Source organism: Rutidosis leptorrhynchoides, chromosome 6 (genome assembly GCF_046630445.1).
Source record: "Rutidosis leptorrhynchoides isolate AG116_Rl617_1_P2 chromosome 6, CSIRO_AGI_Rlap_v1, whole genome shotgun sequence".
Classification (NCBI taxonomy): Eukaryota; Viridiplantae; Streptophyta; class Magnoliopsida; order Asterales; family Asteraceae; genus Rutidosis; species Rutidosis leptorrhynchoides.
Genome location: NC_092338.1, coordinates 190,751,946 through 190,765,833, shown reverse-complemented (window position 1 = coordinate 190,765,833; position 13,888 = coordinate 190,751,946). Strand labels below are relative to the sequence as shown.

Below are 13,888 nucleotides of genomic sequence, written 5' to 3'. Positions count from 1 at the left end.
AGTACCTACCCGTTAAGTTCATACTTAGTAGCTAATATACAATTCAACTACTACAATTCTATATGAAAAACTGATTATAATAATATTTCGCGTTCAAACTTTTACACAATATTTTACAAACTTACAATACCGCTTATTTTACATATAGCATGAAATATAGCACACAATAAATTTGATACAAGATGGTTGTGAAGATAATTCTAGCTAGTACACAAGTCGTTCAGCAAAGGCAATAAAGACACGTAATTCATACGTCCAGAAACAAGTCATGCATTCTAGTTTTACTAGGATTACTTCCCATCCTTGGTCTTGTGAAACATAACCGTTATGGCCGTTGATAAGACAGCGTGTTGTAACGTCGTCAAAGGGACGAGAGTTACGTAATGTCCAACAGTCCCGTAACAATCTAAAAACCTCATTTCTTACCCCAATTACCGACTCCGTCACTTGTGGGAACGTTTTGTTTAATAGTTGTAGCCCGATGTTCTTGTTCTCACTTTGGTGAGAAGCGAACATTACTAATCCGTAAGCATAACATGCTTCTTTATGTTGCATGTTAGCCACTTTTTCTAAATCACGAAGTCCAATATTCGGATATATTGAGTCAAAATAATTTCTTAACCCATTGCGTAAAATTGCATTTGGGTTCCCCGCAATATATGCGTCAAAGTAAACACATCGTAACTTATGAATTTCCCAATGTGATATCCCCCATCTTTCGAACGAAAGCCTTATATAAACCAAGGCATTCTTGGAACGTTCTTCGAATGTCTTACAAACTAATCTCGCCTTAAATAGTTGTGCCGAAGAATTCCGACCGACTCTAGACAAGATTTCATCAATCATGTCTCCGGGTAGGTCTCTTAAAATATTGGGTTGTCTATCCATTTTGTGTTTTTATACTGTAAAATAGACAAGAGTTAGATTCATAAAAAAAAATACTTATTAATACAAGCAATTTTTACATATATCATAAAGCATAAGCATACTATATTACATATATTACACCACACGAATACAACTATCTTATTCCGACTCGCTTGTTTCTTCTTCTTCGGTTTTGGTTCGTTTTGCCAAGTTTCTAGGGATATATGATGTTCCCCTAATACGAGCCGTCATTTTCCACATTGGTTTAGAAAAACCTGGTGGTTTAGAGGTTCCCGGGTCATTGTTACAACTTAAGGACTTCGGGGGTTGACGATACATATAAAGTTCATCGGGGTTGGAATTAGATTTCTCTATTTTTATGCCCTTTCCCTTATTATTTTCTTTTGCTTTTTTAAATTCAGTTGGGGTAATTTCTATAACATCATCGGAATTCTCGTCGGAATCCGATTCATCGGAGAATTGGTAATCCTCCCAATATTTTGCTTCCTTGGCGGAAACACCATTGACCATAATTAACCTTGGTCGGTTGGTTGATGATTTTCTTTTACTTAACCGTTTTATTATTTCCCCCACCGGTTCTATTTCTTCATCCGATTCCGATTCTTCTTCCGGTTTCGATTCTTCTTCCGGTTCTGACTCTTCTTCCGGTTCCTCTTCGGGAACTTGTGAATCAGTCCACGAATCATTCCAATTTACATTTGACTCTTCATTATTATTAGGTGAGTCAATGGGACTTGTTCTAGAGGTAGACATCTATCACATAATATCAAACGCGTTAAGAGATTAATATATCACATAATATTCACATGTTAAAAATATATAGTTTCCAACAAAATTTGTTAAGCAATCATTTTTCAAGTAAACACGGTCGAAGTCCAGACTCACTAATGCATCCTAACAAACTCGATAAGACACACTAATGCAAAATTCTGGTTCTCTAAGACCAACGCTCGGATACCAACTAAAATGTCCCGTTCTTATTGATTAAAAACGTTCCATATTAATTGATTTCGTTGCGAGGTTTTGACCTCTATATGAGACGTTTTTCAAAGACTGCATTCATTTTAAAACAAACCATAACCTTTATTTCATCAATAAAGGTTTAAAAAGCTTTACGTAGATTATCAAATAATGATAATCTAAAATATCCTGTTTACACACGACCATTACATAATGGTTTACAATACAAATATGTTACAACAAAATAAGTTTCTTGAATGCAGTTTTTACACAATATCATACAAGCATGGACTCCAAATCTCGTCCTTATTTAAGTATGCGACAGCGGAAGCTCTTAATAATCACCTGAGAATAAACATGCTTAAAACGTCAACAAAAATGTTGGTGAGTTATAGGTTTAACCTATATATATCAAATCATAATAATAGACCACAAGATTTCATATTTCAATACACATCCCATACATAGAGATAAAAATCATTCATATGGTGAACACCTGGTAACCGACATTAACAAGATGCATATATAAGAATATCCCCATCATTCCGGGACACCCTTCGGATATGATATAAATTTCGAAGTACTAAAGCATCCGGTACTTTGGATGGGGTTTGTTAGGCCCAATAGATATATCTTTAGGATTCGCGTCAATTAGGGTGTCTGTTCCCTAATTCTTAGATTACCAGACTTAATAAAAAGGGGCATATTCGATTTCGATAATTCAACCATAGAATGTAGTTTCATGTACTTGTGTCTATTTTGTAAATCATTTATAAAACCTGCATGTATTCTCATCCCAAAAATATTAGATTTTAAAAGTGGGACTATAACTCACTTTCACAGATTTTTACTTCGTCGGGAAGTAAGACTTGGCCACTGGTTGATTCACGAACCTATAACAATATATACATATTTATCAAAGTATGTTCAAAATATATTTACAACACTTTTAATATATTTTGATGTTTTAAGTTTATTAAGTCAGCTGTCCTCGTTAGTAACCTACAACTAGTTGTCCACGGTTAGATGTACAGAAATAAATCGATAAATAATATCTTGAATCAATCCACGACCCAGTGTATACGTATCTCAGTATTGATCACAACTCAAACTATATATATTTTGGAATCAACCTCAACCCTGTATAGCTAACTCCAACATTCACATATAGAGTGTCTATGGTTGTTCCGAAATATATATAGATGTGTCGACATGATAGGTCGAAACATTGTATACGTGTCTATGGTATCTCAAGATTACATAATATACAATACAAGTTGATTAAGTTATGGTTGGAATAGATTTGTTACCAATTTTCACGTAGCTAAAATGAGAAAAATTATCCAATCTTGTTTTACCCATAACTTCTTCATTTTAAATCCGTTTTGAGTGAATCAAATTGCTATGGTTTCATATTGAACTCTATTTTATGAATATAAACAGAAAAAGTATAGGTTTATAGTCGTAAAAATAAGTTACAAGTCATTTTTGTAAAGGTGGTCATTTCAGTCGAAAGAACGACGTCTAGATGACCATTTTAGAAAACATACTTCCACTTTGAGTTTAACCATAATTTTTGGATATAGTTTCATGTTCATAATAACAATCATTTTCTCAGAATAACAACTTTTAAATCAAAGTTTATCATAGTTTTTAATTAACTAACCCAAAACAGCCCGCGGTGTTACTACGACGGCGTAAATCCGGTTTTACGGTATTTTTCGTGTTTCCAGGTTTTAAATCATTAAGTTAGCATATCATATAGATATAGAACATGTGTTTAATTGATTTTAAAAGTCAAGTTAGAAGGATTAACTTTTGTTTGCGAACAAGTTTAGAATTAACTAAACTATGTTCTAGTGATTACAAGTTTAAACCTTCGAATAAGATAGCTTTATATGTATGAATCGAATGATGTTATGAACATCATTACTACCTTAAGTTCCTTGGATAAACCTACTAGAAAATAGAAAAATGGATCTAGCTTCAACGGATCCTTGGATGGCTCGAAGTTCTTGAAGCAGAATCATGACACGAAAACAAGTTCAAGTAAGATCATCACTTGAAATAAGATTGTTATAGTTATAGAAATTGAACCAAAGTTTGAATATGATTATTACCTTGTATTAGAATGATAACCTACTGTAAGAAACAAATATTTCTTGAGGTTGGATGATCACCTTACAAGATTGGAAGTGCGCTAGTAAACTTGAAAGTATTCTTGATTTTATGTAACTAGAACTTGTAGAATATATGAAGAACACTTAGAACTTGAAGATAGAACTTGAGAGAGATCAATTAGATGAAGAAAATTGAAGAATGAAAGTGTTTGTAGGTGTTTTTGGTCGTTGGTGTATGGATTAGATATAAAGGATATGTAATTTTGTTTTCATGTAAATAAGTCATGAATGATTACTCATATTTTTGTAATTTTATGAGATATTTCATGCTAGTTGCCAAATGATGGTTCCCACATATGTTAGGTGACTCACATGGGCTGCTAAGAGCTGATCATTGGAGTGTATATACCAATAGTACATACATCTAAAAGCTGTGTATTGTACGAGTACGAATACGGGTGCATACGAGTAGAATTGTTGATGAAACTGAACGATGATGTAATTGTAAGCATTTTTGTTAAGTAGAAGTATTTTGATAAGTGCATTGAAGTCTTTCAAAAGTGTATAAATACATATTAAAACACTACATGTATATACATTTTAACTGAGTCGTTAAGTCATCGTTAGTCGTTACATGTAAGTGTTGTTTTGAAACCTTTAGGTTAACGATCTTGTTAAATGTTGTTAACCCGATGTTTATAATATCAAATGAGATTTTAAATTATTATATTATCATGATATTATCATGTATGAATATCTCTTAATATGATATATATACATTAAATGTATTTACAACGATAATCGTTACATATATGTCTCGTTTAAAAATCATTAAGTTAGTAGTCTTGTTTTTACATATGTAGTTCATTGTTAATATACTTAATGATATGTTTACTTATCATAGTATCATGTTAACTATATATATATCCATATATATGTCATCATATAGTTTTTACAAGTTTTAACGTTCGTGAATCACCGGTCAACTTGGGTGGTCAATTGTCTATATGAAACATATTTCAATTAATCAAGTCTTAACAAGTTTGATTGCTTAACATGTTGGAAACATTTAATCATGTAAATATCAATCTCAATTAAAAGTTCGGGTCACTACAGTAATGACTGGTACTTGATGTATTAAAATGTGTATTATGCATGCCGATTGTGTTGAGCTCAATTGGAGAAGTCTTTTGTTTTTTTTTTTTTTACCTTCTTGGTGAATTGAGATTATTGTTTAGTCGCTTACTTGAAGGTGATTGTATCTGAGTAAGGTGATATTTGTTTTTAAGATGTTTAGTCTGAAGATCTTCGGACCATGTCTGTAAAGAAGATGTGGTCTAAAGGTCTTTATGATTAATAATGACAAATGTTTGTTTTTATGTCTGCAAAATAACTTAGTTCTGTCTGCAGCACTTAAAAGTATATTTTTAAGTCTGCGAAACTGCAGACATAATAAGACATTATTTTATCTTATGTCTTTAAAAACAAACTGTATGCATGTGCAGACGCGAAGAAATAAGACATAATAAGATCGACAGCCGGAAAAACAAACAACACTTTCCCTATATTAATTTTTGGACATAATTACTGGGACGGTCCCTATGGTTTGTTCAAATTATGCGCTCAGTCCCTAAACTATTTGGTAACTCCAAGGTTTGACTTCAGAAAAGCCAGACCATTTTTTTCAACCCGTGGATCAGACAACATATACACAAAGATTCAACTCTTATATCAGAGAAATATATACAAAGATTACATAAGTTTTAATGATGTAAAATGTGCTACAACTTTGAATTGAATCTGAACTCATCTGTAAATCAAGATTAGGTAAGGCTACGAGCACAGTAATATAAAAATCATCAAAATCAGTAGATAACACAGTTGAACTCATAACGAATTTTTTCAAATCTTCATTTCCTTGTTTTAAGTTCGATGTCAACGAGGAAGCAACACTTAGTGTCGTCCCTAGCGTAGTGCACGTGGCCTTTCATGATTCTGAGAAGTTTTCGGGAAAGATTTAGAGCGAGTCCGTCGTGGGTCCCCCATTGATTTCTCTCTTCGTACATATCCCTAATTATATCAGCAGGTAACCCTGGACCTGGATGACTTAATCTGCAGGAAAAAATTAGTTCATGATCAACACTATCTAACCTGAGGTGTGTGGCACAATTTCACTGGGGGGAATTTTAGTAATTAAACACGTTTGAGAAAAATAATCGAAATAACAAAATACCCTGCGTATAAACCTCTGAAGGTAACTAGTGTTATCAGGGCCATAATAGTAATAAAAAATGGTGCACATTTAGTATAGTAGGTAATTTTATCTTTATATAATAAAGAATCATAGGATAGGATGAGCAATGTTTGCAGGCCAATCCACACATGACCAACCCGCCCATTTGGCCACTCTACTTTTAACCATAAGTAATCGGAGTAGAACAATAAAAAAAAACATTAAATTTGGCTGGAAACTCAGGCCCGTTCGGCTCACGGAATCTAATGAGATTCCGGCGGAATTGGAACTGAAATTTAATTCCAATTCCGCCAGAATCTCATTTTCATTGGATTCCGTGAGCCAATTGGGGCCTCAGAATTCGTTTTTGTGACTTAAAGTTTTTTCTTTTCTTTTTTTTTTTTTATTGTTTTTTTGTGTGAAAGGGCTAAGGTTTACAGGTTCAGGCTAGGGGAGGGTAAGTCAGCCTGACCGGGTTATCTCATAACTGTTTCCGACCCGTTCCCTGGTCATTATCAGGAAAACTAACCGACACCTCTTTCAAGTTGCGTTTCACCAGTGTTTACATACAAACAAGAAATAAGAAAGGGAAAGCCATAAATCTGACCTGAACTGTAAATGAATGAATTCATGTCCGTTTTGTATCATCCGGAGTCCATGGGACACTTTGATTTCAACCCACCCGTTCGGTGACGGTGCATGGTTCACAATGCTGAGCAAAAAATCCGACAAGACTATCTGAAGCTTAATTTGATCACCAACAAGAGTAAGCGTTTTGACTTGATCGGGTATTTCATGAATCAACAGTATACTCTTTTCTTTCAGAACGATCATCACTTGGCTCACGATTGCATCTAAAAGATTCTCCATTACAAATTGGTCCAAGTTTAGCTTCACACTACTGCAAAACAACAAAATGTTATCAAAACAAAAACCTTGAATAGGAAACTATAACAGATAACGATTCGACTTTTGAGGTATAATCGTTTATGTACTCTTTAATTATAGAATAAATTTCATAAATTAAGACTTACCCTTCGTCGATACCTTTTACATCCATGTTCTCGATAATCGATGCAATTTGTCTTTCACAAGCACCACTGGTCTCAAGATACTGCTTCTGATCATCTGAAATAGACGAGTCTTCAAGAAGTTTGTGAGTGAAACGCAACCCGTTTAACGGATTCTTTATTTCTTGCTTAATATACGCCAAATCATTGCGCTCTAACATGATCTCGTAATCATTTTTACTAGTTTGCAAGAAACAAAAACACCCAACTATATTTCCATTTTCACCAACCCTTTTGCTTACTGTCAAATTAACCTCAAGAAGATTCCCATTTTTACCGAAAAACCCAAATGGTAAATCTGAAGTATCGTGACCATTCATCGCTCTATATAACAATATCATGAATTTCGTTAGTGTATCTTCCTCTTTAAGTCGACATAAATTTCCGAAAACCTCACCAGAAAGTAGCTTTCCAAGAACATCTTTTTTCATATAACCCGAAAGCTCTTCCATGGCTACATTCCATTCAGAACAACAAGCGTTTTCATCGGAAGCAAATAAAGGAGGAATTAATGGATGTAGACTTTGGATAATTGCGTTATAATCTCCTTCCATACGTATAAATTTATCCATGACAATTTTCTCTGTTGTGACATCTTGACCCACGAAGCATACGCCAACCACATTGTTTAGGTAGTCCCTACTTGTGCATGTATTAGCCACAATGTACACAATGGTGTTATTTTGAACCTCTTTTAGTTTCATTTCGACATTTTTCTTTTCTTCGCCTATATCAAATCAAGCAAAATATTTTGGCTTATGTGGTCAGAACGATTTAAAATGGGTTTGGAAAATAGGTTATTTTATATTGTGGGTCAAATGGTTAATGTATTAGATGTAACATCCTCTATCAATAAATAGTTATTAAGCATAAAAATGGAATGGAATACGAATTACACTACAATAGTTAAAGATCCATTTTCTAGATACGATTTTAGTTGGCGTTCTGATATCCTCACAACTCGACGCTACAACTCGACTCTATTTTTCTTCGTGAAAACACAATGGAATATCAATTACACTACAATAGTTAGGGGTGGCTAGGCACCCCCTAGCCCCCTACTAGCTTGGCCAACCACTAGGCCATCTTGGTGATGGTTAGGTAAAGCATGTGCCCTCTAACTAAACAATACCTACTTTTTATATGATAAGCAGAGGTGACAATTTCAACCCAATTATCTAACGTATAAGTTGATTGGGTTATGTTACATACCTAAGGGTCAAATGAGTAATCAAGAAATTTAGCTAAGTAGGAAATTGGCCAATGGTCAATGGGTAGTTCAACCGATGATGAAAATGCATACAACATTCAAAATCGGTTAAAAAATCTTAAATTGGATTATTACTGTGATAATAATACAGTTTGTTATCATATTCTACATATGATTTGAAAAATCACTCATATAACTGGACAAAGAAAAGTTTAAGGTTGACCCAACCCGGTCGGTAATAACAAAGACTTAACTACACGAATGGTCACCGTGGTTTGTAAAATCTTGCAACTTTAGTCACTATGGTTTTTTTCTTGCAACTTTAGTCACCGGGGTTTCAAAAAGTTACAAGTTTAATCACTCAAGCTAACTGACGTTAACTTGGTCCGTTAAAACACATCATGTGCTGATCACGTGATGGGTAATTACGTCAGTTCCTTTCTAATTTCAACCTTATATCACATAATCAAACCAAACACAACCTTATTGACATAATGAAACCAAACACCTGCTTTACTTCGATTCAAACCAAACACATAAATGAAACCAAACACACCCACATACATGAAATCCAACACTTCTAACCAGAAACTTGAATAAACCAAACACATACACATATACATAATCCACCATCTGATACTCCCGTTGATTGCTGCTTATCCAAATCGGAGCTCCGATTCCCAACACCTGGCACCGCCGTCCCCAGTGGGTTGCGATTTAGAAAATTAGACATGACCATATATGCATCTGAAGCAACGACAGAGGTGGACGGAGATGGTTGGAGATGCATCTGAGTTTTCTTTAAAACCTCTTGTTTCAGATCTGCAGTTTAATACCAGCGGTGACAACTCCGAAAAGTTTCGGATCTAGCAAATTTTAGAACTTGAAATCGAATTACTATGAAATTGATCTCCGATCTTAAAGTCCCTATTTAGGTGGCTAGTAGTTGTCGTTGTGGTAACTCCGGCGAGGTTGGTGCAGAATCCGTCGTCGAACGAACATCGGTGGTAACGGAAACGAGCTCCAGAACGACTGATATGAGCAGGTTGTTCGTCACCAGAAACGAGATCCAGAACTAATAATCAAATCCCATCATCGTTGTATTTAGTCGGGCTTCTTCATTGCTTTGATTATCATATCCCATCATCGAATAATTTATTTGTTTGAAATTATTTGAAACACGTAAACGTATAGGTCAGGAGATTGAAATTGAGTATTGACTGAATTAAGGTACACTATCGCATGTGGGTTTTGATGCAATCGATTGAGTGAAGTGGGTTTTAAATAAAAACAAGAACTGAACCCTTTTTTTGTACCGAATGTAGTAGTAAAATTTACTAAATCAACTTGTAGCGGTGATGTACTTGCAATAAGAATAGTTTTGATTTTAGAGAATGAGCAGGATGATTGTGGAATGCTTAGGTGGATTTTGGAACTAAATTTAGGGTTTTGAAGATGAAGAAGGGAAAGGGGAAAGTGACAAAAAGAAGTGGTAAATACCTAAAATGCCCTCACATGCCTAACACGTGACTACGTCTATTACACGGAGTGACTATTTTTGCAAGATTTTCAAACCTTAGTGACTATAATTGCAAGAAAAAAAGCTTAGTGACTAAACTTGCAAGATTTAACAAACCACAGTGACTATTCGTGTAATTAAGTCAATAACAAATTACCCGTCACTTAACCCCGACCGGCCAATAAGGTTTACTACAACTTTAGAAAACAACAGCAATAGCTGAAAAATATAAGAATCTGATAAAAGAATTTACCTTGCAGAGCTCTACAGAGAATATCTTCAACGACTCCACGTGAGGTTTCATGAATAATGTCATCAATCAACGACTTACCGATAGCTTCATCTGGTACCACACCAGTCAACTCTGCAATTTTCCTGTTCCACCCATTAACCAAACCCGACCCATCAACACCAAAAATTGGTACAGATGCCGTTTCAATCAATCTCACCATTTCACTTGCAACAGAACTGATTTCATCCATTTTTTGAACCTCACTCTCATATTCTTGACCCGATTTCATCATTTTACCATTATCATCAACATCTTGAGCAGATGTTCTCATTATCAACTGCAACGAATGAATTACATTGATCTCACAAACTTCCCATGAAAGACTTTTACTTTTTACGACTTCGAGAAACGCCTTAAAAGATGATCTCGGATGCATTCTTTCACCATCATCTTCATCGTTAGGATAATGTTTAGCACCGGCCCATCTAATCTCTTTTTCAGTATGTGATCTAAACCAAAACAAGAAATCTTTCGAAGTAATTCGTGCAGCCGCCATACCACAAACCGCATCACCGAGCAAAACCGCACCGGGATAACCGGCATGCAACAAACTTTCGGTACTAAACCCTGTTGAGTCCTCATGTTCACTACATAACCATTGTACTATATCGATAACTTGTGATTCGTTCGGAGTTGTACCAAGTAACCAAACATTCCCATTATAATATAACGCCGCACCATCACATCTAACTAAATCCATTATGCTCGGAGACTGTGTTATTATTCGAAACGGGGCCTCTCGAAGGAGCATATCGCATAACATCGTTTGTGTACCGAGTATCCTTTTCTCCTCCTTTTGCTCCGCTAATTGCAACTCCATGTAAAGCTGCAACCCCATTGATTGCATTAGAAACTCGCACGCGTACCGAAGTGGGAAAGCAACGTAACGTGACGTACTATGATGACACGCGACTAATCCCCATAGCTTCGTTGACCCGTTTTTGTTGTTTATAAGAATTGCCATCACTAAAGATGCATTACAACCCATGTTAGCCATGTAAACCGAATGGCACCCGTGTGGTGCTCGAAGCGTAGAGTTGACCAAACAAAGTGGTTGGTTTAGTTCTTGACTTTGTATCACGGGAACCGATTCCGCTTGACGATCGACGATTATTCTCACCCGATTCTGTTTAAACAAAAATCGGGCCGCCTGTGGGATATCAGTGGCAGGATAGTGTAATCCTAAATACGGTTCTAAATCGGCCCTTCGAATTTCTGAAACAACTTCACCGTGTTCATCATCGTGGAATTTATAAACCATAACACGATCATATCCAGTAAGTTTTTGAACTTCTTCAACAACGGTATCGCACATCGCACCAATATCTCCACTAGGGAGAGACTGCAGTCTAGAAATCGCTCGAACGACAAGTTTTTGCGACTGAACAGCTCCAGCAAGTGATAATGTTGAATCACTAGAGTTAGCTGGCTCTAAATCAATAACAACTCCAACATCAATCCTATGAAGAATCGCGTAAAACGGTTTACGGGTAGTTCTTGAATGAACCCAAATCGGGTTCAATAAACCGATTTCTTTACAACCTATAGCTCTTTCTAAAGAAGCCCTAGAACTAGAAGTGAAAAGGGTTCTAGCATCAATTCCAAGCAGACACCTTTTCGAGTTATTCGAATTGTCAAAATTATCAAGATTTAAACTTAACATACTAAAACAATTTTCACTAAAACTTATGATAGTAAAGGTAGGTTCTTGAATTGCAATCATACAACCAAAAGGCTGAACAAAACCACCCCTTTGAATTGTACCCAAATAAGCAGTCATTTGTTGTTCAACTACATGTTTATTTGGTGCATGTGCAAGTGAAGATGAGTAGTTAAAAGACTTACCAGACCCAACTGATTGTTCATATTCTGATAATAGCCTTGCATCAGTAGGAAACTGACCCAAGTTTTGATTTTTATTAAATGGGTTCATGTTACTTGCACCTGATGATGATGAGGTCCTATTATTATTATTGTTGTTGTTAATGCTTTCTTCCTCTGCCTTTACTCCTTTGCTTCCTAACTCCATTTTCATATAAAAAATTTTCTTAATCTGAAAAGGGTTCTATGAAAAATGTTTACAAAAGTTGTTGAAGTTGCAGGGTGGTTGTTGTTGTTTTTGTAAATGATTGAGTTGTTCAAGTCCCCACATGCTATTAACTTCAGATGCCACTAGCTTCATCTTCTCATTAATACTGAATTCTTCATTTCAGTTTGATTCTTCATTAGCATAAACTACTCATATGTATGGAAGTATGTATGGCTTAAATTTAACTGTGTATTATAGTGAAAAGGACCACAGACAGGAAAAAAGATTGGAACTTTTGTCAAAAAAAAAAAAAAAAGTTGGAGAATTTCACAAAGAATATAAAGTAATCCAAGATACTAAAAAAAAAAAAGAAGATACAGAATCAAATATCCTTATGTCACTATTTGATCTTATCTACTCGGAAAAGTGTATTTGATGCATCAGCTTCCTAGAGTTGGTGAAATCTTATAGGATCTTGAGCATAATTTTAATAAGTTACAAATTATAAATTTTTTTAGGTAAATATAAAAAGTAAAGTTTATAAAAACTATAAACTCTTAAAATATAAATCATATTAGCTCATATTAGCTTATAAGAGTTGTAATCTCTTATATTCATTAATTTGCTTGAAATCCAAAGAATCAATGAGAGTGTAACATGTGGCGCGAAAATTACATGTGATTAAAAAAATATATTAAATTTTTTTTTAGAAAAAAAAAATATTTCGAAATTTTTCTTTTTCGAATTTTTTATTATTTTACAATCGATTCTGCATGTCATCACATGTGATTGTAAACTTAATCACATGTGATTATGCATATCAAATCCAATCACATGTGATTCTACAGGTAAATCACATGTGATTATAAAAAAAAAAATTTGAATTTTTTTTTTTTGAAAATAAAGGTTTCGAAAAAAAGAAAATTTAAAAAAAAGTTCGAAAAAAAAAATTTATGAATTTTTTTTTTCAATCACATGTGATTTTCGCGCCACATGTCGCACTCTCATTGATCCCTTGGATATCAACTTAATTTATGGATTCAAATGAATATTCCTCTATAAAAAAATAAAGTTTATGAATTGAAAATAAATGCTAGTTAATTTACCAAACACTTAAAAAAATAATAAGCTCCACTACCAGCTTCAATAATAACCTCCGGCTCCAGCTAATTTCATCCTAGAATATTCGCTAAAGTAATTACCATATTTATTGTACACTACTGTATAATTTTTGACAATCCCATATTGATTTTCATTTCTATAAATAGATAAAAATAATAAGTTAAATTTTTTATGTCATTATTTTATGCATTTAAAACAAAAAAAGAAAAAAATAAATAAAAAGAAAGAGGTAAAACTTAAAAATTAATAAAAGTACATTTGATAATCACTTTTTCTTAGTGTAATTTTTGTCAGGATGATACAAGGAGTATATGATTTTATAATGGAGAAAAAGGTTGAAAAACTATGTTTTTAGGTACGTGTACATAAGAAGTTGACAATTGCCCTATTAAAACTGTGTTTTTGCTAACGTTTGCCACGATGGCATATGTTAAAGCGCAATTAA

General features: G+C 34.3%; 1 protein-coding gene across 1 annotated transcript; it reads right to left on the bottom strand.

The window, feature by feature from the left end:
- Positions 1-5,671: 5,671 nt before the first annotated feature.
- On the bottom strand, positions 5,672-12,629 carry LOC139851923 (phytochrome E). Its single transcript, XM_071841125.1, has 4 exons — positions 10,254-12,629; positions 7,236-7,998; positions 6,809-7,102; positions 5,672-6,080 (listed from the first exon to the last, which is right to left on the bottom strand). Exons 1-4 carry the CDS (start codon positions 12,325-12,327, stop codon positions 5,879-5,881), a joined length of 3,333 nt encoding a protein of 1,110 aa, XP_071697226.1. The 5' UTR covers positions 12,328-12,629; the 3' UTR covers positions 5,672-5,878.
- Positions 12,630-13,888: the final 1,259 nt, after the last annotated feature.